Consider the following 26,381-nt stretch of genomic DNA (forward strand, 5'->3'; position numbering starts at 1 on the left):
AAACAGAAGATTTTATTTAGACATGTTGCCGCTAAAGACTGTGAGAACACATTCACTTTTTGCTCAGATAAGCATTAAAGATTACTGTTGTTCATATATTTCCTCATCAAGTTCCACAATGCCTTCAAAATATTCAGTTTGCCATTTCCACATTAGGTAACTGGACAGACAGGCCCTATTCATCCATCTAGTCAATAAGCACCTAGATCGCTCATTAGTCACAACGACTGTTCTCTCTCTGATGGGGAATGGGGAGGGGAGAGGGAGAAGATTAAGAAGAAACTTCACAACCGACAAAAAACAAACTGGAAGACCATCAAGCAGACACGACTGTAGTGGCTAATGTTTACTATATTAGAAGCATTTTATCTAATTTTTTTGCTTTATACAAAGCTCATCAAACACACAAATACATTACTTGGCCTAGCCACAAACTTTTAAAAAAAAATGACAAGACATGTGATACTCAAAACTCTCAGATTTATCTCTGACAAGGCAACCCCTCTAGATAGCCAGAACTGTATGAATACTATTGCATTAGCACTGACCAGTTTGGACAAATCATGTGTTCATCAAAGAATTAAAGTAAAAAGTTATGTGAAGCTAATTTAAAAAACTTCACGTATTATACACAAACAACTGTTGAAAGAAACAAGAAAGGAAACTTACTCCTTGCACCTCGCTAAACCAGGAACAAATTCAGATGTTATTCCTACCTAGGCATACGTGACAAGGCTGCAATGCATTTTATTTTATTTTTGACTTTAACAAAGGTGCTCTGAATTCTGACCATTGCTTTCTTGCTATGAAATTTTAAAATTTCTCAGAAGTTCATTCTGATGACACCTTAGTGGGTGTCTAAATCAAGGCCCATTGTACTAAACTATTATTTATAACCAGTTGGCTGTATAATTCCTATGCCTGAAAATTGTATATGGTCGATGAGGAACAGCCATGTTTAAAACTAACAAATTCAGGACACATCCATGTCGTCTATACCTATGTACAACACAGCAGGTCTTGTTAATGTCCGTACTACCAATTTGTGTATCATTGGGAGTCCTACGTGTTCCGTATAGGTGACAATTCTGAAAAACAAAATCGTATCAAGTATTTGTGTGAGAAACCTGAATTATTATAAATGATCCTCCTTTCAGGAATACCAAAATTCATTTTATCATTTTGCAGACATTCAAAACTCAAACTGAAAAATTTAGCTCAACACAAATGGAACACAGGAAGAAAGAGAAATAAAATTATTTTTGAATCCAGGCAAACAGGACCTCTTGACACAACCAATTTACAATTTCATAGCAAGCAGTCAACAGTATCCGGACACACTTCGAACTATAACAGAAAGCCCGAGGGGAAATGGCAAAGCCAACAGTTGAAACATCCCACATCTCCCTCACCAAAGAAATCCAAAGCTGTTCACACAAGTTCTGGTACAGCCACAATGACCACATCCTCTAACTGCAGCGACATGCTCCTTGTAGAGTTCCTATAGTGTAGGACAACAATGCGCAGCGCTATAAAAACACTTAACAAAAACTGTGATGCACCATAAAGCTCAGAAATGCTGTTGGATGGAATAATCCTGTAATACTCGCTCTCACAGTGCCAATCAGACGAAGGTTACGCTTCAGCAATTTGGTTTGGAAACACTGCAATATCCCCCGTACAGCCCGGATGCTTTCACTGTGTAATTTTCACATTCCCCCCTCCCCCCTCCCCCCCCCCCCCCATCAGTTTTAGTTGGACCCTGAAGTACAGATATCTATAAAATGACAATAGTGTGCTGCCCATGTTCCTAACATCGAACTGCATTATGCAACTTTGGGCATAACACTGTCTGTTTACATTTTATGCTAAGACAGAAACTTTAACATTACACTTATTTGAATAGTTTTTACACATTAGCAACAGCAATGGTGAATAATGGCAGCTGCTACAAATGCTAATCTAACTATGTGAGAGGAGGAAAAATTAATTTCAATACAAAAGCACCACCGAATAAAGTGATCGAGGAAGGAAAAAGAAAAAAACAAATGTTGCGTAACTGTCATTAATCAGATGGTTCATTTGCTTAAGAGATGCTTTAAAGCTACTGCTATAACTTCTGATGGCAGCATAATGCAATAGCTTTGGCACTCAAGATGAAGTATGACCCAGGGACAAAATAGAAGGACATATGTTTCAATCACATGGCCCAAGATTGTATGTTGTTTTAACCGTATCATGCGAGGTACTGACTAACTACAACATTATTATAAAGGACCAAAGCAATTTCATAAATTCACTGTAGCTATGCTAACTGAGATATTGTCACAAAAGACATCACTCAAAGAAAAGAAACTCCATATTTTGTACTGTTGCAGACACACTTCAGATTTGTGCTACAAGAACACCGCAGTAAGCAGTTAGGAACTGTTGAAGTATATATTGTGCTCAAAATGTATTCACATAAGTCTGCTGTAACAGTGTAACAACACTTTAGAACGAAGTTCAACAAAGATCACCAACTGCTAACTCCATTCAGTGACGGTATGTGCAGTTCAAAGCCTCAGAATGGCTCTCCAAGGGGAAATCCACAGGTCAGCCTGCAACGAGTAGAGAAACAGTTGGCCGTGTGCTGGAGAGTTCTGCACGTAGCCTACCGAGTCTAACAGAGCAAGCAGAGCACTGAATGTACCACAAATGACTGTTGGGAAGATCTTAAGGAAATGACTTAAGCTGAAAACCTTCTCTCGCAACTGCTACAAGCCCTCACTCCCGATGACAAATTTTCGACAGAGTTGACTTAACTGTACAGTGGGGGCCGTTACTGAATGGATTGAATAGTATAAAATTTGATTTTTATTTTTCACTTTATGTTTGCCAGTGCCTTTTGACTCGTGTTGAGTCATCAGCAGCTACACTCATGTGCTGCTGACAAGGTAATGCTACAGACCTGCACGTCTATGATTTGGCCGACCAGTAGGGAGGATTGGAGGCGGTCAAGTGGGGGTGGAACTGTGGCCAGCCGCCGGGAGCGGACACACCATCTGCTCTCTTCTGCTGGCAGCTTCCGACCCGACCAGACGCTCTCCTCTCCTGCTCTCTTGGGCGGCAGCCCATTTAGTCTCGGCGGCTTCTCTAGGCCTGCCTTTCCTTTTTACAGCTGTCACAGGAGTTAAGTGCAGAGACCGCACGTCGCAAACATGTGGACTGGCACAACTGTCATCTTGCGATAAGCCAGTCAGGCCCCCAAACTCCACTACTCTCTCTCTCTCTCTCTCTCTCTCTCTCTCTCTCTCTCTCTCTCTCTCTCTCTTCTCCCCCCCCCTTCTTCTTCTTCTTCTTCTTCTTCTTCTTCTTCTTCTTCTTCTTCATCATCATCATCATCGTCATCTTGCCTGTCATAAATTAAGTCTAATTTTCATACTTTCCATTCATTCATTCACATTCATTCATTAAGTCATTTATTCCATAGGTTTTGAGTCACAATGTACTGTGAGCATTATGTACAGTATACATGTTAAGTGGTTGTAAGTAACCGTTAATAGTTTTAGGAGAAAAATCGCACAAGTCCATACCTATTTGTATTGCATAAGTATTTGTCATTTGATGATATTAAGCTACTTGCATTATTCAGCTTTGTTGCAGAATTTTTGTATTGTACTGTATTTCACTTTTAGATCTCTTTTATTGACAATGATTTTGTTTTACCTTTCGAATGAATTCATCGAGTTTACCTTACAAAAGGTTTTCTACAATGCTATTCTTTACAAGGGTACGTAGCTGAAAGTTTCATTTTTTTGTCAAACCTAGAATGTGGAGCCCCTCCTTGCGGTGTCTATTCTATTTGTCTTTTATTGTTCAATAGATTGTGATACTTTGAATTTTCATCTAACTTTTGTAACTAATATTCCACTGTTCCACTGCTTTGCAGACGAGCTAAGCTTACTGTCGTTTTAGAAGCATTTATTTCCCCATTTTCTTTCAAGCTGCCTAAAGATTAAAAAATGACAGTTTTTCATTCTCGTGCCCAATGGATATGTGAACAAACAGAACTTTTGAGATTGGAGTGATCAGAACCCTCACGAGCTCCATGAAAAACCCCTGCACTCAACAAAGGTAACAGTCTGGCATGCGATGTTCTCATAGGGAATAAGAGGCCCTTATTTTTTTTTAGAACAAAAGAGGGTAATCTGTTACCGTGAATGCCGGGCGCTATTCAACAATGTTAAGCACGTTCTTCATATCTCAGCTTCATCAATATGCAGTGAATGATGAAACATTATTTCAACAAGATGGAGCAACAAGTCACACAGTCCACGTGAGCATTAATGTTCTCAATGAAGTTTTTCCTAAACAGGTGATTTCCAAGAATGGAGTGATTGCTTGATGCGTATTACATAGTTATAAAGAAGGGGATCATACATGAAACTTTTAGGATTCAAATGTTATTTCTGACATTTAACATTTTACACCATTTTTAAAAGACCCTTGGAAATTGTAAAAACAGGATTCCACTGTACTTATTTTGCCTATTGGCTACCAATCTCAGTACACAGTACCATCCTCAGGCCATCCTATGACGTTTATGGAGCTACTTGAGGCTAGCCCACTTGCTGCCCAATGTAAGGGGAAGACCCTGGGTTACTGCCCCGGCACAACCAAAAGCGTCGAATGCCAGACTAGAGTGCAGACCAGGTGTGTGTGTACATTTGCCCTGCTTCAAACGTGGATTAGCCTGAGAACAGAAGTTTATCTGGTTCGTGCATGGGACTTGTGGAGTGAAAGCTTGCTGAAACTGCTGTCAACATCATTAGGGATGTGCTGAGGGGCTTAACTGGCCTCCCAGAAACAGACCACACAATTTCAGTCTCGACTGCGACACTATGTACGAAAATGTCCGATCACCTAATTAGTGATGTGCACGAATGGACTAACGTGATTCTCGCAGTCTCTATCTACTATCTAGTGAAACCACTGCTGAGGGAAACGGGCTTGGAAAAATAGTGGGGTAGAAGACCCTATTGAGCTTGACTAGTCTGCCACTGTGAGGTGACACGAGAGGTGTAGCATAAGTGGAGGTATCAATATCGCTGGTGAAATACAACCACTTTCGTTGTTTCTTTACTTACTAAGTTAGGTGGAGTACACGTGTCACAGTATAACAACGTAGCATCACAGTGTTTGAACAAAGCGCGTAAGGGGTGCGCTAGGACCGTGGCTCCACGTCCAAGCGCTACATTGCACAGTGTGAGTGGGCGCACGCGTGCTACTGCCACGTGTCCCCGTTTGCGTCGGCACGTGATCCAATTCGATGACACTGCATGACGTAAATATGGACTTAGAAATGTCTCATTACCTAGAGACAAACAGTGCTACCAGATTCAGAACATAATTGTATTACAGTATCACAATAGGGTAATGAAGTACAGCGGGTTTGTGGTCATATGTGGTCACATAACACAAAAGGTCATCGATGCAGCCTTTCACAACTGCATATTACCTACACGGGGGTGGTCATCGCAGCCGTGGCTGGTCGACGAGCTGCGACGCGGAGAAGATGCAGTGCAGTGCCACTTGAGAGCCCCAGCGTACACACGGTCACTGCTGCACAAACACGAAACTGGAAACGTACCCAAAGATCATCATGAACTGATTTTTGCAACATAATACGTAGCCAATGCATGTAACTATTCCCTCCGGATGATCAATTTCTTTTTAACAAAAATTAATTTTGTACTTCTATTATGTAATGATATTATTATGACATTTGTGTAAACTAAACCTTTTGCTGTCATAGCAACTCCGTGTATTGGGGTACAATGACGAACACCTGTCACAGTGTTTTAGACATAACGTAGCACTCTTCTGTAGTCCTGTGCTTTCTGTAATAATTCTGAATCATACCACTAGATGGTACTAGTTATACATTTATTAAACTGAAGCCATACCACTGGATGGCAATAATTTCAGCTTACGCCTGTGATTTGTGACCCCAGTGAGTGACAACACACCTGAGCCCTACGAAGCAAAAGCTGCAAAAATTGAAGAGTGTGTTTTGGAAGGGATTGATATTAGAGTTCAGAACATAATATCCCGACAACCCCCAACATCACCCCAGCTGAATCCCGTGCCATTAAGGAGCTGAAAACAGACCGCTCTATTGTCATCCTCCCGGCAGATAAAGGCTCCACAACTGTGGTACTTGACCAAGTGGAGTATGTGGCAGAAGGACTGCGTCAACTCTGACACCTCAACCCACAAAGCCGTTACCCAGGATCTGATTCCCTCCATTCAGACTGAGCTGCAGAAAATCCTAAAAATCCAAGGTCCCTCACAAGGCCTCACAACGGCTTCCACAGACTTACTCCACCTGAGCCACGTACCCCTACTTTCTACCTATTACCCAAATTCAACAAAGAGAACCATCCTGTTTATTGTAATGGATCTGGGAGAAGTGTTATTTTCTACCGGATTTGTCGACACCAAATCTAATTAGGGAGGTTGTAAATGTTTTCTTATATTTTGTCAGAATATTTTTTGTGAATTGTGATTTGCCTTATTTTATGCTAATTTGCTTATATGTTCGAGAGTGACAGCATGTTGATTAATATTAATAGATGTGACGAATAATATCAAAGAGACTGGTTACAAGTGGAAGCTTGTGTGTTGTGTGAAATGGCTTTGACACTGGAGTCGTCTTTGACCGTAGCCAGTCGGCAGTGAACACTGTGTGTGTGACGATGGAACAATGTACAGGTCCCCGTTATAATAATTTGCAAGTGACCAGCAAAAGTGAGTTATTCTACTACCTTTTTATATAAACATCAAGAAGGAAGCACATTCGGAAAAATGATATTTGAAGCACCAAAAAATGAGGCAAACACATTGAACCAGGACATTTCCACAGCCGACGAAACAGCTTTATGGAATCATACTTTCACTAGAAGACTGAAGTCAACACAAAAAAGTCAAATATCATCTTATAAACATCCACAGAAAAGTGAGTACTGTCACGAAATATGCTAAATTCAAGTATATAAAAATAGTGAGCATATTTCACCGTCCCATTGTGACAGGCTTCAAAGCCCCAACAGAACGTATCTCAGCTCTGGTAGACCAACACCCCCAACCTATCACCCGTAGACTCCCATCCTACATCAAAGACACAAACCACTTCTTAAAACACCTCAAATCCATTCCCCCTCCCCTCCCACCTGAAACCTTTGAGGCATTTATCAATAGTACTGTGTGGAGATTTCAACATTGACTTTCTTGCAACGCACAAGAGAAAAGAACTGTTGCTCGGCCTAACACATACTTTCAATTTAAAACAACTGCCACTGCTGTGGACCAAATATTTGTTAACAGGCTCTGCACAACGAAACATGTAAATACAAATTTTAGTGATCAGGTTGTTTAGTACCCAACCAAAACCAGAAGAGATCTGTGACTACAAGAAGATTCTACACAAAGACCTTAGACACATTTAGTCACTTATTATCAAGAGAAAGGTGGGAAGAAGTTTCTCAGGTGCACAACACCAACAAGAAGTTTGAAAAGTTGTCTGACATTTTCAACTATGATTTTGAAAAAGCATTTTTCTCTCAGAACATCGGGGGTAAAGAACACAAATCTAAAAGCAAAATTATGGGAAACGAGGCATAAAACTAACAAGCAACAATAAAGAAATTGCTCTGTTACCAAAAAACCACACCATAGCATATTCCTTCTCCTTAACAGTTTTACTACAAAATATATTCAGGTGTATAGAAAAGTCATACGCCAGGCAAAAATAATGGCCAATGGTAAGTTTATATCAGTCAGAAAATAAAAGCGAAGCAATCTGGATAGTAATAAAGCAGGAAGAAAATAGTAATAAGGAAATCACCACCCTGAATCTCATAGTTAATAATAAGAGAGTGCTCAATCAACCAACAAAACAAAGCAAATTGTTAACAGAATTTTCCTTAGGTTCTTGGTAGAACAACAACATATTAAATAAAAAGCACCAGTTTCCTTTTGTTCTACAATACTACTTTAACTGTATGAAAATGGCCTTGTAAGCTGAAAACCGGTTAACAAAATAAAAGTAATATTGTAGAACAAAATCAAACTGGTGCTTTTCATTTATTACAAAGCAAATTCTTGCTTCCTCTCTATCTCTATGCTACATACTCAAATCATTCACATAGCAAAAACCTTCAGAAAAATGTCTTCAGGAATTGATGGTATTCCAGACTGTCATCAAAGAATGTATTATCAACATTCGAACACACACCCCCCTATTTTTGAAGAACGATCAATCAATTCCTCTGTTTCAGCTCGCGTAAATTTGGGAGTATACACAAATGTGAAATACACAGTTTTCCTAAGCCCTTTGCGATATGCTAGATTCTAGCCTGTGTCTTATTTCCAAATACAAAATTTGTAGGTGAAACTGCATCGAAGTCTTAAGGTGATTCAAGGGGAAAATAAAGCTTTGTTCTCATAATGCAGGCCTACCTTACAGTATAAAACTAAGCAGCCTGGTCAGAGATGCCTGCTCGGCAGTGTGTGCATTGCAAATGCCATTTCCAGCTACCACGCTCTCACAGTCTAGGACATTTCTCGAATTTGTTTTATGACAGGCTTCAACATCAACAAACACTATTATCGCTAACTGTCTTCTCAAGAGCTATTGAATGCAGATACAGAAAGTATACAGTTCCATTTAAAAAATGTACACACCATTATTTCAGTCAATACCAGCACTAAAAACATTAACCAATCAAAAACATACATGCCCCAATGCTATAATATTTGCTGAAAACCATGTTTCGATATGTGTAATTGTTCACAAAATAAATGACAGCAACTCCTGCCTATTTCCAAAGAGGGGATGAGGGTTATGTTAGACAATGGCACAAACATATAAATTTCAAATGAGACTGTTGATTTGGCAGTTTCTGCCTTTAGCGAAAATCAATCCACCTACATAAATTAATAATAAAGTAAAAAATCCCCTTTGCACCATTTAAGAGAAAGCTCTCATATTTTTCCTCTTTTTGTAACAATACATTGAAAGCAAAATTCAACACTGCAGACCTCAAAACAGACATGTGAACAACAGGAGCCCATACGGTGAGAGCAAGTACATGGACTACCCTCATTTGTACATCAAAAAGTTGGATTACCGAACAATCTTTTGGGTAGCAAAGTAAAAATGATATCACAAAAATGCTTAACCATTTATGGCTGAAGCAAAACCAAGTTAAATATTGCATAAAATGGAAGTTTGAAAAATTATGCATACTAAAAAAACAGGAATGAAAAGTTTTTTTCCAATTCATAACAGTTCTCAGTATGTAGTCATCATTACTTTTAACAGCCTGAATAAGATTTGTCAGTCAGGCAGACACGCCACAATCAGTTTTACTGTATGGTTACAAAACACTCACTACAATGGAGTTCAGCGAATCTGAACACAATTCAGGGACAATATTTCATGTTACTGAATCTTCATTAGTTTCAAACTAATTTCATGTCAGTGACATTAATGCAGTTGGTGTAATCACAATCACAAACTGAAAATACTGTAATTTTATGTTTCACATAGATGTCTGCAGATCTTGCAATCCCACAGTATTCCATCCATACAAATGAAACAACTAATATTAAAATCTATTTCGTACAATAAACACAGTATATATAGAATTTTGATTAACAAGCTGCTCAAGAATGTGAAAGGAGACCACTCCTCCCTGCACATTAGATAATGGAATCATCGTCAGGGTGTGTATCTTGACAATCACAACATACGTAGTTGATTTTAACATCCACAACTACCACTAAAGCAACTGGTATACTGCTGAATGCATTTGTATTTCCTGCAGCGCTATTATGGATCCTATGTTGTCTGCAGGGGTTTTTACTTTTTACATGACACTTTATAACTCCTTTCATTTGTTACACTGCATAATGTCCAAGGAGATTGCTTCCCGTCAGTTATATAAGACACAGTGGGAGAGATTTGCAGCTATTTTATGTCCGGCATTCGGCTGGTGTGTTCAGCTGCAAAATACTGCTGGAATTGCATGACACATAGCAATCTGCCATAATATCTCACTGCTCAGGGGCTGTGATATCCATGTAGATCTAACTTTTGTAATGCTATCATGTCTTTGACATAATTATTTTGTGGATGAACTCCAAGTATTATCAAAAAGTCTGACAGTGGTCAAGACACTGAAACCATTAACTTATTAACCATAAACAAATGCAAACAGTCATTTTTATTGGTAACAATGGACATTGTGCCCCAATTGATTCAACCAACAAAAACCTAAAACTAGATGGTAACTAAATGCCACTGCTTCCGAACATGAATCCCATACCACTTCACTAATCAACTCAAAGTGACTCCACACTGTACCTCAAACCTCAATAGTCTCTTTTACACAAAGTATATTACTACTCTGGCTACAAATCTGAGGCAAGTACTTTCCAAAACATTCATTTCTTCAGTTCCATCACACTGGAAGACAACTGTATCGTGTTAATATTCGTGGAAAATTTCTCCTCATGCTGAGAGTACAATATATGTTATTACACTTCAGTAATTTTGTATTACCAACACACTAGTGGGTAACTCCATCTGGCAAACAATAATATCTGGATGAACAGATTCCTGATCCAGATGCCCATTTCGTTAATATTTACAGTTTGCGACAAATAACTGTTTGCTTAACACCGTGAAACTTCTAGTAAAATTTGAAAATGTCACTTGCTTATCTGTCGAGTGCACGAGTAACGTGCCAAAACTTCTAGTAAACTTTCAAACCGTCACCTGCTCACTTGTCATGCGTACAAGTAGTACACCATCAGACTTGCATTACATTAACCCACCGAGTTTATGTAACACTTTTGGAAAATGACTTTCTCATCTGAGAACATTTAGGTGTACAATTTGTGAAACATACCAGAATACTTCTCCCACTTCTTGTAACACTTTTCAGTGGTAAGTTTCAGCTCAATTTGAGTTGAACTGACCCATATTTTTCACAGCTGTCAATGATTGAGGCATGTTCTGTCTTCTTTCTGCTGATCAGAAACCACAGGTTGGTCACCATTCAGATGTCAACAGTCCAAAAATTCTCCTTTCCAGTAGGATCTATTTCCCTGGCAATTTCACAGCAGTATTAGCACCGAGTATCAACCTGTGGAAAATGACAAAAGTTATGTATTAATTACGAAAATAAAACAAAATTAACATTTGTGCATTGTTTTTAATTTATATATGCAGACTGAAGCAATGAATGAGAATTTGTACCAAGGTCACGATTCAAACCCAGTTGTCCTGTTGACGAGGCATATGCGCTAACCACTATGCCACCCTCACACAGTAGCTTTGCACAGCTGCATTGACTACCCTAATGTGCCTCCCTCCTCAATTCAGATCTCTATTCATGCCTCAGTCAACTGAGTATTCCCCAAACTTGAGAAGTATTGCAGAGGCTGTCCAACTGTATCGAAATAACACCTCACCGTCAAACGAAATGGGGTATCCTGCCTCAGACCTGGCCGTAGGTGCTTTGATCAAAATGAAAGCGTATGGCTGCAGAGAACTTTACAAGACTCGGAAGTCAATCTATAAATACGCATAATGAGCCGAAGAACGAAAATTTGCACTGTGGTCAGGATCTGAACCAGTGTCTCCTGCTCACTAGGCAGATGTGCTTTCTCAATTGTTGCAATACAGACATATCAGGCGCTAATGGAATACAGAAAACAAACAGCAGCGTCACAAGATAATAAGCGCAACACCCACTATGCAAGGTTAATTGGACTGAAGATGTCGACCGGATTACGGACTAACAATCACGTACATAATAAACAACAATTAGTAGAAAAACCTCAATTTCATTACTTTTCACATTCAAATGCGACAACATTCAACGACAGAACAGCAAAATGTTTCATCGAGATAGTTTTGAGCTGTTCAACTAGTTGGGCGTATATCATTTTAAGTTTGCTACTAAAGCACTGAGATTCATATGCTGAAATGCAAAACCACTTTTCATTTGGTAGATTTTTTTATAAATCACAATACATTTGGGCATACTGGATTGGCTTTTTTTTTTAAGTCCACCCCTGACAGCTGAATGGTCAGTGTGACAGAATGTCATACTAAAGGGCCCGTGTTCAATTCCCGGCTGGGTTGGAGATTTTCTTCACTCAGCACTCAGGGACTGGGTGTTGTGCTGTCATCATCGTCACCATTGACACGCAAGTCGCCGAAGTTGCGTCAACTCAAAAGACTTGCACCAGGCGACCGGTCCACCTGACGGGAGGCCCTAGTCACACGGCATTTGCATTTATTATTTTTTAACATTCACTAAGATTTGTACTGGTGACAAGTAAGCGGGTCGAAGGCTTCCATCCAGTCACTCACTGATCAGTCTGGCCTGGCAGCGGAAGACAGCAAAACGAAAGCTGAAATTTTAAATTTAGCATTTGATAACTCTTTCACACAGGAGGATCGTACAAACATACCGCCGTTTGAGACTCGTGCAGATTCCCGTATGGAGGACATAGTGATAGACATCCCTGGGGTTGTGAAGCAGCTGAATGGGTTGAAAATAAATAAATCGCCAGGTCCTGATGGGATTCCAATTCGGTTTTACAGAGTACTCTACTGCATTGGCTCCTTATTTAGCTTGCATTTATCGCGAATCTCTTGCCCAATGTAAAGTCCCGAGCGACTGGAAAAAAGCACAGGTGACGCCTGTATATAAGAAGGGTAGAAGGACGGATCCTCAAAATTACAGACCAATATCCTTAATATCGGTTTGTCGCAGGATTCTTGAACATATTCTCAGTTCGAATATAATGAATTTCCTTGAGACAGAGAAGTTGCTGTCCATGCATCAGCACGGCTTTAGAAAGCATCGCTCCTGTGAAATGCAACTTGCCCATTTTTAACATGATATCTTGCGAACCATGGATGAAGGGTATCAGACGGATGCCATATTCCTTGACTTCCGGAAAGCATTTAACTCGGTGCCCCACTGCAGACTCCTAACTAAGGTATGAGCATATGGGATTGGTTCCCAAATATGTGAGTGGCTCGAAGACTTCTTAAGTAATAGAACCCAGTAGGTTGTCCTCGATGGTGAATTCATTGGAGGTGAGGATATCATCTGGAGCGCCCCAGGGAAGTGTGGTAGGTCCGCTGTTTTCAATCTACATAAATGATCTGAATATAATAGAGGGAAACATTCCACGTGGGAAAAATATATCTAAAAACAAAGATGATGTAACTTACCAAACGAAAGCGTTGGCATGTTGATAGACAGACACACACACACACACACACACACACACACACACACACACACACACACACACACACAATTCAAGCTTTCGCAACCAACAGTTGCTTTATCAGGAAAGAGGAAAGGAGAGGGAAAGACGAAAGGATGTGGGTTTTAAGGGAGAGGTTAAGGAGTCATTCCAATCCCGGGAGCGGAAAGACTTACCATAGGGGGAAAAAAGGACAGGTATACACGCGCGCACGCACGCACGCACACACACACACACACACACACACACACACACACACACACACACAGCGCAGGCGATAGCACAATCTCAAGCTGCCGAGTCCAGACTGTAAGTAACTGCGCACAATGGGAGAAGCAATCGGACTGATGGGGATAAGGAGGAGGCTGGAGTGGGGACAGGGAGGGATAATAGGGTAGTGGTGGGGGAAGGTGTAGTGCTGCTCTCATGGGAGCATACGAGGACGAGGTGGGGACAGGGTAGGGCAGCTAGGTGCATTCTGGAAGTTAGATGGAGGGCTTCGGGGTGGGGGCAGGCAGGGAAGGTCGGTGGGGGTGGAAAAGGAGAGAAGTAAAATGACTGTGGTACAGAAGGCTGTGTTTTGCTGTAGATGGAACTGGAAAGGGAAACTGGTGGGTGAAGGGCAGCGACTAACGAAGGTCGAGACCAGGAGGCTCGTATGAACGTATGATATATTGCAGGGAGAGTTCCCACCTGCAAAAGTAAGAAAAGCTGGTATTGGTATGAAGGATCCTGACAGTGCAGGCTGTGAAGCGGTCACTGAAGTGAGGCATTTGGCAGCACACTCAACAACTGGGTAGTCCAGTTGTTTGACCACAATTTGGTGTCAGTGACCATTTGTGTGAACAGAGGGCTTATTGATTCTCTCGCCCACACTGAATGCAGCACAATTGTTGCAGTTTATTGTGTAGTTCACATGACTACTTTCGCAGGTGACCCTGCCTTTGATGGGATAGGTGATGCTTGTGACTGAATTAGAAAAGGTGATGGTGGGAGAATGTATGGGACAGGTCTTGCATCTAGGTCTATTACAGACACATGAGCCATGAGGCTGGGTGTTTGGAGTAGGGGCTGTGTTGGGGGTGGACAGGGATATTGTGTAGGTTTGGTGGGAGGGGTGAGACATAGGGGGTAAGACAATCCTCATTTCAGGGCACAATGAGAGGTAGTCTAAACCCTGACAGAGAATATTAGTCGGTTGCTCCAGTCCCGGGCGATACTGAGTCACGAGGGGAATGCACCTCTGTGACCAGCTGGGAGGACTTTGAGAGGTGGGGGGAGATCCGTTTCTGTACAAGGGTGGGAGGTTAATTTCGTTCCGTGAAGGCCTCAGTATATCTGGAAAGGGACTACTCGTCACTACAAATGCAACGGCCATTGGTGGCTAGGCTGTAAGGAAGGTTTTTCTCGGTGCAGAACGGGTGCCAGCTGTCGACGCGGAGGTATTGCCGGTACGGACAGAGGTACTGATGCAGCCATTTATGAGGCGGAGGACGACATCGACGTAGGAGCCTCGTCGGGTTGTGGAGAACTAGGCGAAGCGAATGAGAGAGAAGGTATTGAGGTTCTGGAGGAATGTGCATCGGATTTTCTCGCCCTCGTTCCACTTCTAAACGTAAATAGTAATTAAGCACTGGTAATGAGATGAAATTTTTGCAAGATTTATCTTTCTCTACTGTTCTACTTTACTACAATCACAGTCGATTTGCCCGATTATCGTGCATTGTATGACAAAAGAGTAAATCACTCAGAAGACATCTACATACTGTGTAAATGATTACAATTTAATTGTCTAATGTAGGTAGGATAGCCAACAGAGTGCAATAGTGTTGTTACCAGGCCAGATAGGTTACTACAAGAGGCACAAACAGAACCACACGTCAAGTGACCACCGAAAAGGAAACACTGATGTCACTAACGTGAGAGACTTATCAGCACTGACATACTGAAAGGGGCTTCAGCACGGGTATCTGCTCTGCCAGCTGGTCGAACCGTGTAATATCCAGATTTGTCTGGCATTCCGATTTAACAGTAGCCTGACTGACTACGTGGATCTTGATAGCAGGAATGTTTGCTATCGAGGTTCCAGTTTACCACTTCTGACCACCAGAAGAGACTACTACTTTATTGTGAACTGAGCACATCATAACCCCTTCACACTTTTATCTGCTATCTGAGAGCACGGAATGGGCTCCCTGCAACATTCTGTGTTATCCATACAATTCGTTGGAGATTAGCATCCGGACTGGGGAATTACAGTCTCGTGTGTAGGTTGTCATTAATACCGGTACAGAATAAGCTGCATTTGGAGTCACGGCGTGACCGAAGAACAGATTCTCGATGAATGAAGTCTGCTCTGTGATCGGCAATGAATCTCTGTTCTCCATTACACCAATGTGTAGTAACCTGGGGAGAGGTCCTGCTCTTCCCACGTTACTCTTAGTGCCACAGTGTAGGGACCCATCTGTTACGACTTCAGGTAACAGCTGATAGGACTGAGGGAACTGACTGCACAACAGTACTTAACAGATGCCCTGTCTCCTCACACTTTACCTCTCGTGCAAGAGTATCACGGTCTTCAGTTGAAACTTCCGGGCTGAGAGGCCGTGGTCAATGTATAAAATTTCCACCTGACGTTTCGTCTCCATCTGCAGGAGACATCTACTGAGGTCGTCCGGCTACTGCCACTGAGGCTCCAGGCGCACTCGCATTTATAGAGGCACGGAGGGCACCACCACCTGTCAAGTAATGCCGACGGTATGCCTATCTTTGGAAGGTGGCATCATCCTCGATTAAGAGTAATCAATTGTCATTCTGCTGGCGCAATGTCGACATCCATATTTTGTCCAACTTTAAAACTTCCTCTTTTCTATTAAAATTGTTATGGTGTTTGTGCAATTCTATTGCTTCTCTATACAGGGCTATTACAAATGATTGAAGTGATTTCATAAATTCATTGTAGCTCCATTCATTGACATATGGTCACGACACACTACAGATACGTAGAAAAACTCAAAGTTTTGTTCAGCTGAAGCCGCACTTCAGGTTTCTGCCGCCAGAGTGCTCTAGAGCGCAGTGAGACAAAATGGTGACAGGAGCCGAGAAAGTGTATGTCGTGCTTGAAATGCACTCACATCAGTCAGTCATAACAGTGCAACGACACTTCAGGACGAAGTTCGACAAAGATCCACCAACTGCTAACTCCATTCGGCGATGGTATGCGCAGTTTAAAGCTTCTGGATGCCTCTGTAAGGGGAAATCAACAGGTCGGCCTGCAGTGAGCGAAGAAACGGTTGAACACGTGTATCTGGACATGCTGGAAAATTGGCTCGTGCCACAACTGGAGACCGACAGCACCGACTTCATCTTTCAACAGGATGGTGCTCCACCGCACTTCCATCATGATGTTCCGCAGTTCTTAAACAGGAGATTGGAAAACCGATGGATCGGTCGTGGTGGAGATCATGATCAGCAATTCGTGTCATGGCCTCCACGCTCTCCCGACTTAACCCCGTGCGATTTCTTTCGGTGGGGTTATGTGAAAGATTCAGTGTTTAACCCTCCTCTACAAAGAAACGTGCCAGAACTGCGAGCTCGCATCAACGATGCTTTCGAACTCATTGATGGGGACATGCTGTGCCGAGTGTGGGAGGAATTTTATTATCGGCTTGATGTCTGCCGAATCACTAAAGGGGCACATATCGAACATTTGTGAATGCCTAAAAAAACTGAGTTTTTGTATGTGTGTGCAAAGCATTGTGAAAATATCTCAAATATTAAAGTTATTGTAGAGCTGTGAAATCGCTTCAATCATTTGTAATAACCCTGTACATGCGCGCATGATAAGACTGCCAGTAAAAAGCCTGCTAATGGTACCGCTATGTTGATGACACATTTGTAGTGTGGACTCATGGTGAAGAAGAGTTGGATGTCTTCTTGGTGCATCTGAACAGCATTAACCCAAAGATAAAGTTTCATCCTAGGCAAAAAAGACGTGTCATGAAAACCTTTGTGGACAGAGCCAACAAAATCTGCGAGCCGGCTTACTTACAAGATGAACTGAATCACTTACGGTCAGCTTTCATGAAAAACGGATATACCAGCAAGAAAATTAACACATTAATAAGGTCACGGACCGTATTGGGAAAGTGCTGGCCAAGTATGGGATCGAAACACTCTTCAGACCCACCAAAAAGATTAAGGAATATTTAAGAACTGCAAAAGACGCCCGACATCCCCTAGCAACACCTGGGGTATACAAAATTCCATGCAGTTGTGGACAAGTGTATATTGGAACAATGAAAAGAAGTGTAAACACCCACTTAGCCGAACATAAAAGAAACTGTCGCTTAGGACACATCGAAAAATCGGCCGTTGCTGAGCATGCTTTTCAAGATGGCATTCACGAAATTAAATTTAATGAGACAAGCGTTCTAGCAAGAACATCCCATTATCATGCACGCATGGATAGAGAAGCAATAGAAATTCACAAACATTATAACAATTTTAATAGAAAAGAGGAAGTTTTAAAGTTGGACAAAATATGGATGTCGATGTTGCACCAGCAGAATGACAATCTATTACTCTTAATCGAGAATGATGATGCCTTCCAAAGATTGGCGTACTGTCGGCATCACTTGACGAATGGTGGTGCCCTCTATGCACTCTATAAATGCGAGAGTACCTGGAGCCTAAGTGGCAGTAGCCAGACAACCTCAGTAGATGTCTCCTGCAGATAGAGATGAAACGTCAGGTGGAAATTTTATACATTGACCACGGCCTCTCAGCTCGGAAGTTTCAACTGAAGACAATGCCGGCCGTGAAAGCCTACTTTTTTTTTTTTTGTTTGTGGTTTTAGGGCGCAAAACTTCTATGGTCATTAGCGCCCAGCCCGTGACTTAAGACAGTAAAAAACCGAAATTGAAAACCAGCAGCAATGGGAACAAAGTCAGAAAATCGAAGAAACTAAAAATAGAAGAATGCTTAAAAATCTGCTACAGTAAGGGGGTGGTTGTCCCCAAAAAAAGCTTCAAATGACTGACGTCATTTCACTGTCACTAATAAACTGGAGAACGCGGTCGGCTGAGCGCGTGTCATCTGCTAAAATCCATGATAAATCAGGCGATAGCTGTAGACAGGAGCGTAACGGATTAAAATAGGGGCATTCAATTAAAAGGTGTCTTACCGTCCACAGCTGAGAGCAGTGGGGACAGAGTGGGGGAGGATCGCCGCTTAAAAGATGTCGATGGCTAAAACGACAGTGCCCTATCCGGAGTCTAGCTAAAATTACCTCCTCCCGACGACGCGTTCGGGAGGAAGAGGTCCAAGCGCAAGGAAGGGCTTTCACTTCCCGCAGTTTATTACGGGGAAGTGCCGACCAATGCGCATGCCATAAATGAGCAACTTGGCGACATAAACCACTCCGTATATCGGTGAAGGGAAGCGACTGAATAGCTGGCCGAGGAAGAGAGACTGCAGCCTTGGCCGCTATATCGGCCGCCTCATTCCCACAGATACCACCGTGTCCCGGGAGCCAGAGGAACGCCACCGAGACGCCCCCCAGGTGGAGCAAGGGCAGACAGTCCTGAATCCGGTAGACCAGAGGGTGCACAGGGTAAAGAGCTTGGAGACTGAGGAGAGAGCTGAGAGAATCTGAGCAGATAACGTACTGTATCTGCTGATGGCGGCGGATGTAGTGGACAGCCTGGAGAACAGCGTAAAGCTCCGCAGTATAAACCGAACATTGGTCGGGAAGCCGAAAGCGATTAGGGGTGTCGCCAACAATATAGGCACTCCCTACACCTAACGATGTTTTCGAGCCGTCGGTGTAAATAAATGTGGCGTCTGTCATTTGTGCACATAGAGCAGCAAATGCCCGACGATAAACAAGTGTAGGGGTACCATCCTTAGGAAATTGACAAAGGTCACGGAGCAGGCAGATCCGGGGACGGAGCCAAGGCGGTGCTGTACCCCAAGTTGTCAAGAAGGTTTTAGGAAAGCGGAAGGAAAGAGAATGGAGCAGTTGACGGAAGCGGACTCCCGGGGGTAGTAGGGAGGAGGAGCGGCCTGCATACCCTACATCAAAGGAGGCGTCGAAAAAAAGGTCGTGGGCTGGATTAGCAGGCATGGAAGACAGATGGCTAGCATAACGACTCAGGAGGACTGCTCGCCGATTGGACAGCGGAGGTTTAGCAGTCTCAGCATAAAGGCTTTCCACAGGGCTAGTGTAAAAAGCTCCAGACACTAAACGTAATCCACGGTGGTGGATAGAATCGAGACGCCGAAGAATAGACGGCCGAGCAGAGGAGTAGACTATGCTTCCATAATCCAATTTCGAGCGCACTAAGGCGCGATAGAGGCGGAGAAGGACCACTCTGTCCGCTCCCCAGGAGGTACCATTCAGGACACAGAGGGTGTTAAGCGATCGCAGACAGCGAGCCGAAAGATAGGAAACGTGGGAGGACCAGCATAGTTTTCTGTCAAACATAAGACCCAAGAATTTAGCGACGTCTGAAAACGGAAGGTTGACAGGACCTAGATGTAAGGAGGGCGGAAGAAACTCCTTACGTCGCCAAAAATTGACACAAACAGTCTTACTGGGTGAGAAACGGAAGACAGTTTCGATGCTCCACGAGTGGAGGCGATCGAGACATCCTTGAAGACGTCGTTCAAGAAGGCTGGTCCGTTGAGCGCTGTAGTAGATCGCAAAATCGTCCACAAAGAGGGAGCCCGAGACATCATGAGGGAGACAATCCATAATTGGATTTATGGCGATGGCAAACAGTACAACACTCAGCACGGAGCCCTGGGGTACCCCGTTTTCTTGGGAGAAAGTACGGGAGAGAGTAGTGTTCACCCGCACCCTAAATGTGCGCTCTGCCATAAATTCGCGAAGAAAAAGGGGCAGCCGGCCTCGAAAGCCCCAAGAGAACAGTGTGCGGAGGATGCCTGTCCTCCAACAGGTATCGTATGCTCTCTCCAGATCAAAAAATATTGCTACCGTTTGGCGTTTCCGGAGAAAATTGTTCATGATGTAAGTGGAGAGAGCAACAAGATGGTCAACTGCAGAACGATGCTTTCGGAATCCGCATTGGGCAGGTGTTAAAAGACTGCGCGATTCCAGCCACCACGCTAAACGGTAATTCACCATACGCTCCAAAACCTTACAGACACTACTCGTGAGAGAAATGGGACGATAGCTAGAGGGGAGATGTTTGTCCTTTCCAGGTTTCGGAACGGGAACGACAATAGCTTCCCGCCACCGTCTGGGAAAGGTACTGTCGGTCCAAATTCGATTATAAAGGCGAAGGAGGTAACGCAGACTATGGGTTGATAAATGCAGCAACATCTGGACATGGATTCCATCCGGTCCTGGGGCGGAGGAGCGAGAAGAAGAGAGGGCATGTTGGAGTTCCCGCATGGAGAAAACAGTATTGTAGCTTTCGTGATTTGGAGAGGAGAAAGCAAGATGTCGCACTTCTGCTGCACGTTTCTTCGGGAGAAACGCTGGCGGGTAATTTGAAGAGCTCGAAATCTCAGCAAAGTGCTGACCCAATGAGTTAAAAATTGCGACGGGGTCCACTAAGGTATCATGCGCGACAGTGAGCCCAGAGACCGGGGAGAAACTAGGCGCGCCTGAGAACCGTCGAAGCCGACTCCAAACTTCCGAGGAGGGAGTGAAGGTGTTAAATGAGCTAATAAAGAATTTCCAGCTTGCTTTCTTGCTATCGCGGATGACGCGACGGCATCGCGCACGGAGCTGCTTATAGCGGATACAGTTGGCCAAAGTAGGATGGTGACGGAAATTGCGTAGAGCACGTCGCCGCTCACGTAGTGCGTCACGGCATGCCTCGTTCCACCACGGAACTGGGGGGCGCCGGGGCAATTCGGAGGTGCGTGGTATTGAACGTTCCGCAGCTGTAAGAATAACGTCGGTAATATGTGTGACCTCATCGTCGACGCTGGGAAAGCGACGGTCATCGAATGTCGCGAGAGACGAAAAAAGTGTCCAATCGGCTTGGGCAAATTTCCAGCATCGCGAGCGCATATATGGCAGTGGAGACTGCAGTCTAAGGACACATGGAAAGTGGTCACTCGAGTGTGTATCATCAAGGGCGAACCATTCGAAGCGCCGAGCTAGCGGAACAGTACCGACCGCAAGGTCCAAATGAGATAAATTTGTCGTGGAGGCAGACAAAAATGTGGGGACCCCAGTGTTGAGGCAAACTAGATCCGCTTGGTGGAAGACGTCTAGCAATAGAGAGCCACGTGGACAAGGATGAGGAGATCCCCAAAGCGGGTGGTGGGCATTGAAGTCCCCAACCAGCAAATAGGGGGGTGGAAGCTGACCAAGAAGATGAAGGAGATCAGCTCGTGCCATTGGTGTGGATGATGGAATGTATACAGTACAAAGAGAGAACGTGTATCCAGAAAGGGAAAGACGGACGGCGACAGCTTGGAAGGAACTGTTTAAGGGGATTGGGTGATAATGGAGAGTATCATGGAGAAGAATCATGAGTCCTCCATGGGCTGGAGTGCCTTCAACAGAGGGGAGGTCATATCGGACGGACTGAAAGTGAGGGAGAACAAAGCAGTCATGGGGACGCAGCTTTGTTTCCTGAAGACAGAAGATGACCGGCGAGTAGGAGCGTAAGAGGACCGACAATTCATCCCGATTGGCTCGAATGCCGCGGATATTCCAGTGGATAATGGACATGGGGTGAAAAGAAAATGGAGGAATGTGACCAAAGTTGCTGTCAACTCAAAGACTGCTCGGAGCTAGCAACCGACAGCATGGAATGGCATTCAGCCGAAGGCAGAAGATCCTGATCCATAGGTTGGTCAGGAGCAGTCCCTGCCACCAGCGATCGGCCGGTTGACCGGCCACCAGCAGTGCGCCTCAGCGACACAGAAGATGGCCGAGGGCGATTTCTGCCAGGTGGTGCTGTAGAGGGGGCACGCCTTGGCGGAGAAGGAGAGGAACTGGGTTTCTTTGTAGCCTTCTTGGAAGAATGTTGTTTAGATGAAGGAGGAACCGATGGTTGTGAAGTTGCGGTACGTAAAAACTCTTCACGAGTATGCTCTTTTTTCGAAGACTTGGCGTCCGACTTTTGGGCTCGAGATGTAGCAGAACCCAACGAAGGGTGAGCCATAGAGTGGGCAGGCGAAAGTGGTGAGGTTGAACGAGCGATCTTTGCGCTGGCCGATCTGACGACCGTGGCACTAAAGGTGAGGTCGCAAGTCTGCGTGGCCGCCTCCTTTGTTGGCCGAGGAGAAGCAAGGACAGTGCTGTATTTTCCTGTGAGGCACGGTGGGCTTGCGACTGGCGAATAATTTTCGAGCAGCAAAGGTCGACACCTTTTCCTTCACCCTTATTTCCTGGATGAGCTTCTCGTCCTTAAAAACGGGGCAATCTCGAGAGGAAGCAGCGTGGTCACCCATACAGTTGATGCAGCGAGGGGATGGAGGTGGACAAGCACCCTCATGGGCATCCTTGCCACACGTAACACATTTGGCTGGATTGGAACAGGACTGGCTGGTGTGATTGAACCGCTGACATCGATAGCAACGCGTAGGGTTTGGGACGTAAGGGCGAACGGAAATTATCTCATAGCCTGCTTTGATTTTCGATGGGAGTTGAACTGTGTCAAATGTCAAGAAGACAGTGTGGGTTGGAATGATGTTCGTGTCAACCCGTTTCATTACTCTATGAACTGCCGTTACACCCTGGTCAGACAGATAGTGCTGAATTTCTTCGCCAGACAATCCATCGAGGGAGCGTGTATAAACGACTCCACGCGAGGAATTTAAGGTACGGTGCGGTTCCACCCGGACAGGGAAGGTGTGGAGCAGAGAAGTACGCAGCAATTTTTGTGCCTGGAGGGCACTGTGTGTTTCTAACAACAGGGTGCCATTCCGTAATCTGGAACAAGACTTTACAGGACCTGCAATTGCGTCGACACCTTTCTGAATAATGAAAGGGTTGACCGTGGAGAAGTCGTGACCTTCATCAGACCGAGAAACAACAAGGAACTGTGGCAACGATGGAAGAATCGTCTGTGGCTGAGACTCAGTATACTTACGTTTGTGAGCAGACTTAGTGGAAGGTGAGGAAACCATTGCGGAAGAATCCCCCATGATTACCGGTGTCTCCGATGGCGCGCTCCTCCCTTGTGGGGGCCCTCTCTGAGGGCACTCCCGCCTTAGGTGATTGTTCACACCTCAGGTCACACCTCCCGACAAACGGACGGAGGGACCAATCGGCATTTTCGGAAGGTATCAGCTCGGGTAATCACCCCTCCCTGGGCCTGGCCGTTACCAGGGGGTACGTACGTGTCCTACCTGTCTACCCGGGGCGGGGAATTACGCGTTACCCCGTCACCGGCTACGCACGAAGGGCGTGGGTCGGCCTTCAGACATGCACAGGGAGGAAGAAAGAGAAGGGGAAAGGAAGGAAGAGAGGTCTCAAACGCCGCAGCGGAGAAAAGGGAAAGAGAAGAGGTAAGGAAAAGAGAAGGACAAAGGAAGGAAGAAGAGAGAGAAGGACAAAGGAAGGAAGAAGACAGAGAAGGACAAAGGAAGGAAGAAGACATAAAAGCAAGGAAGGCAAAGAATGCAGTACATTTACGAGCGTCCGTCTCCGGACGTAGGCACAAACCATACTCCCAGATGGGGAGAAAGGGAAGGAAAGAGCCAGAGGTGAGGGGAGGAGGGGCGAAGATAGGGATGGGGAAGGATGCGGAATGGGAAGGTATGCAGCCCGGAAAGGAAGGAAGGCCACATTAGCTCAGGGTCCCGTGCTCGCTACGCACGTATCCACAAAAGAGTTGTGGACCCCCTGGGGGGGAAAGCCTACATTGTATGAGTATCACAGTGCTATTTCTGAACAGCACCGTTCTCGTCTATTTGTGGCAAGTGTTTGTAGGAACTGTCTGCAGAATGTGGAAGTACCCTCATGTCCAGAAGACTCCCCAGATCTGTCTCCGACAGAACACATCTTGGGCAAGCTCGGATAACTCTATCCCAATGGCAGTATTCGTGATATCAAAGACCAGCTATAACAGCTGTGGAGCCAGCTCACCTCAACAGAAGTTACAACGGCTGTACGAAAACCTTCCAAATCTGAACAGTGCGTACCCCCAGAGCAGAAGGAGTGTACATCATGCTGGTAAGTAATTGTTTTATTTTATAGCTATACACGTAATTTTTGGAAATTTCGCAGCTTTTCTGTCCTTTCTGCCAATTTCACTGTTTTCTGGCAATTTTTATTTTGGCCGAGTCAATTTTGGTGTTTTTTGGAAGTTTTACCATTTAATATAATTTTGGGAAATGAAGTGTCAGTTTCAGATTATACACAAACCTCAGCTCGAGGCAATACAAAGTGAAAATGCAATTTTAACACTCAATAATAATCAGTTCCGATTACTGGTGTACTGCCCTCCTCAGATTTACAACATTTTTGATAAGGGAAATTGATACATTTAATGGTATTTCGGAAAGTCACCGATTTCACGAATTTCACAAAAATTCTCAATGCTGTTTTAGGGTGGCATTATGTATGGCCAACATACTCCGCCGGTGGTCACGGAAGGCGCCATAACGGCTGTAAGATACACGAATGCGATCCTCAGACCAATAGTGCAACGCTACCGGCAGCATATTGGCGATACATTCGCCTTTGTGGACGACAATTCGCGCCCCCATTGTGTGCATCTTGTGAAAGACTTCCTTCAGGATAACATCGCTTGACTAGAGTGGCCAGCATGTTCACCAGACATGAACCCTATCGACCATGCCTGGGATAGATTGAAAAGGGCTGTTTATGGACGGCAGGATCCACCAACCACCCTAAGGTATCTGCCGAATCACCATTGAGCAGTGCAACAATCTGGACCAACAGTGCTTTGATGAACTTGTTGACAGTATGCTTACCATTTCATATTTAACAGGAATGAGGTATTCGTCCTTCTCTTGTTTGATTTTCACTGGTCTGAAGACATCAGCATCCAGAAGTGTAGTACACTGAAACAGGACAAAGTATAAGCTTGTAAGCAGAGGATAACAATAATAAGACTGCTTAATTAATTTGCTAATAATACAAGCTGAAATGCTTGGCTTACATTACTTGTATTTAACTGTGAAGGCAATTTCTATTGAAACTGTGCCTACAAGAAAATTTTAGCAATGTCTACATGTAGGTGTGAAGTGCATGTTTTTTTTAGTTTAAATGCATATTAAAGTTATTTGGATTGCAGCAGGTTTCACTACACCATTGTCAGGTAATAAGAACTCACTGCACTTTTTTTGACAATTACAAAGCAAATCAAGTTTGATGGTTTTCCAACATGGACATACAGTTGTCCATCTGAAAAACACATTCTTTTAACATCACACCACAGCATCAGAATGTTTTCCCATGCGCTGTAATGACTGTCATACTGTGCGTTAATCTAACTGGAAATTAGAGGTTTTTAAAGCTGAATGGAAGTTAAGTAAAATGAGTTAATGACATGAATACCAACTTGACCTTTTCTTTCTGGTTTAGTATTCCTGCCTCGATGATTATTATTATTGGAAGCTTTTTGGAAACTTGTACCAGGAACACTGAGCAAATTTAGGACCTCTGTTGGGAAGTTAATGATTTCATCTCTGTGCATCATTGTACCGAAAGATTAAATGTGTGTTCTTCCCCCGGTTGCAGGTTTTCCATTACATACCATGCTTGGTGTTTGTTCTCCGTTTTCTTCAGTATAAATGTCCACCATGGGTAATTCTTCAGGGAGCTGGAAAAAGAACACGACATGAATAACAACAGCATATGAACAGTGAAGCAACAGTGCACTAACTGGAGGTACATAAATCTCTGTTACTTGTAGTAAGTGAGTACTCATTAATATGCAAACTAATTATGGTCTCCTGTGGAACTCTTAAATTTAAATCAATCATACTTGTCTCGATCTAAGAACGAATACTGTGTATTTTGCAGAAATATTAAACAATGGAAATTCCAGGTTGTAATAACACATGGAAATAACTCGGTT

The 26,381-nt window shown here is 43.7% G+C and overlaps 1 protein-coding gene across 3 annotated transcripts in view; it reads right to left on the reverse strand.

Moving 5' to 3' along the window:
- LOC126108956 (uncharacterized) overlaps window positions 1-26,381 on the reverse strand; it is a 251,267-nt gene that overhangs the window by 59,346 nt on the left and 165,540 nt on the right. For 2 of the 3 annotated variants that reach the window (XM_049914345.1, XM_049914346.1), the window contains 3 exons: window positions 26,058-26,123; window positions 25,273-25,362; window positions 8,286-11,195 (listed from right to left, as the gene is read on the reverse strand). In XM_049914345.1, coding sequence (XP_049770302.1) covers window positions 11,178-11,195; window positions 25,273-25,362; window positions 26,058-26,123 — 174 coding nt within the window. In that variant the 3' untranslated portion in view covers window positions 8,286-11,177. Of the gene's footprint in view, window positions 1-8,285; window positions 11,196-25,272; window positions 25,363-26,057; window positions 26,124-26,381 lie in introns of those variants that run through there. The other variant, XM_049914344.1, reaches the window with a different exon arrangement.

This window comes from Schistocerca cancellata, chromosome 11 (genome assembly GCF_023864275.1).
Source record: "Schistocerca cancellata isolate TAMUIC-IGC-003103 chromosome 11, iqSchCanc2.1, whole genome shotgun sequence".
Classification (NCBI taxonomy): domain Eukaryota; kingdom Metazoa; phylum Arthropoda; class Insecta; order Orthoptera; family Acrididae; genus Schistocerca; species Schistocerca cancellata.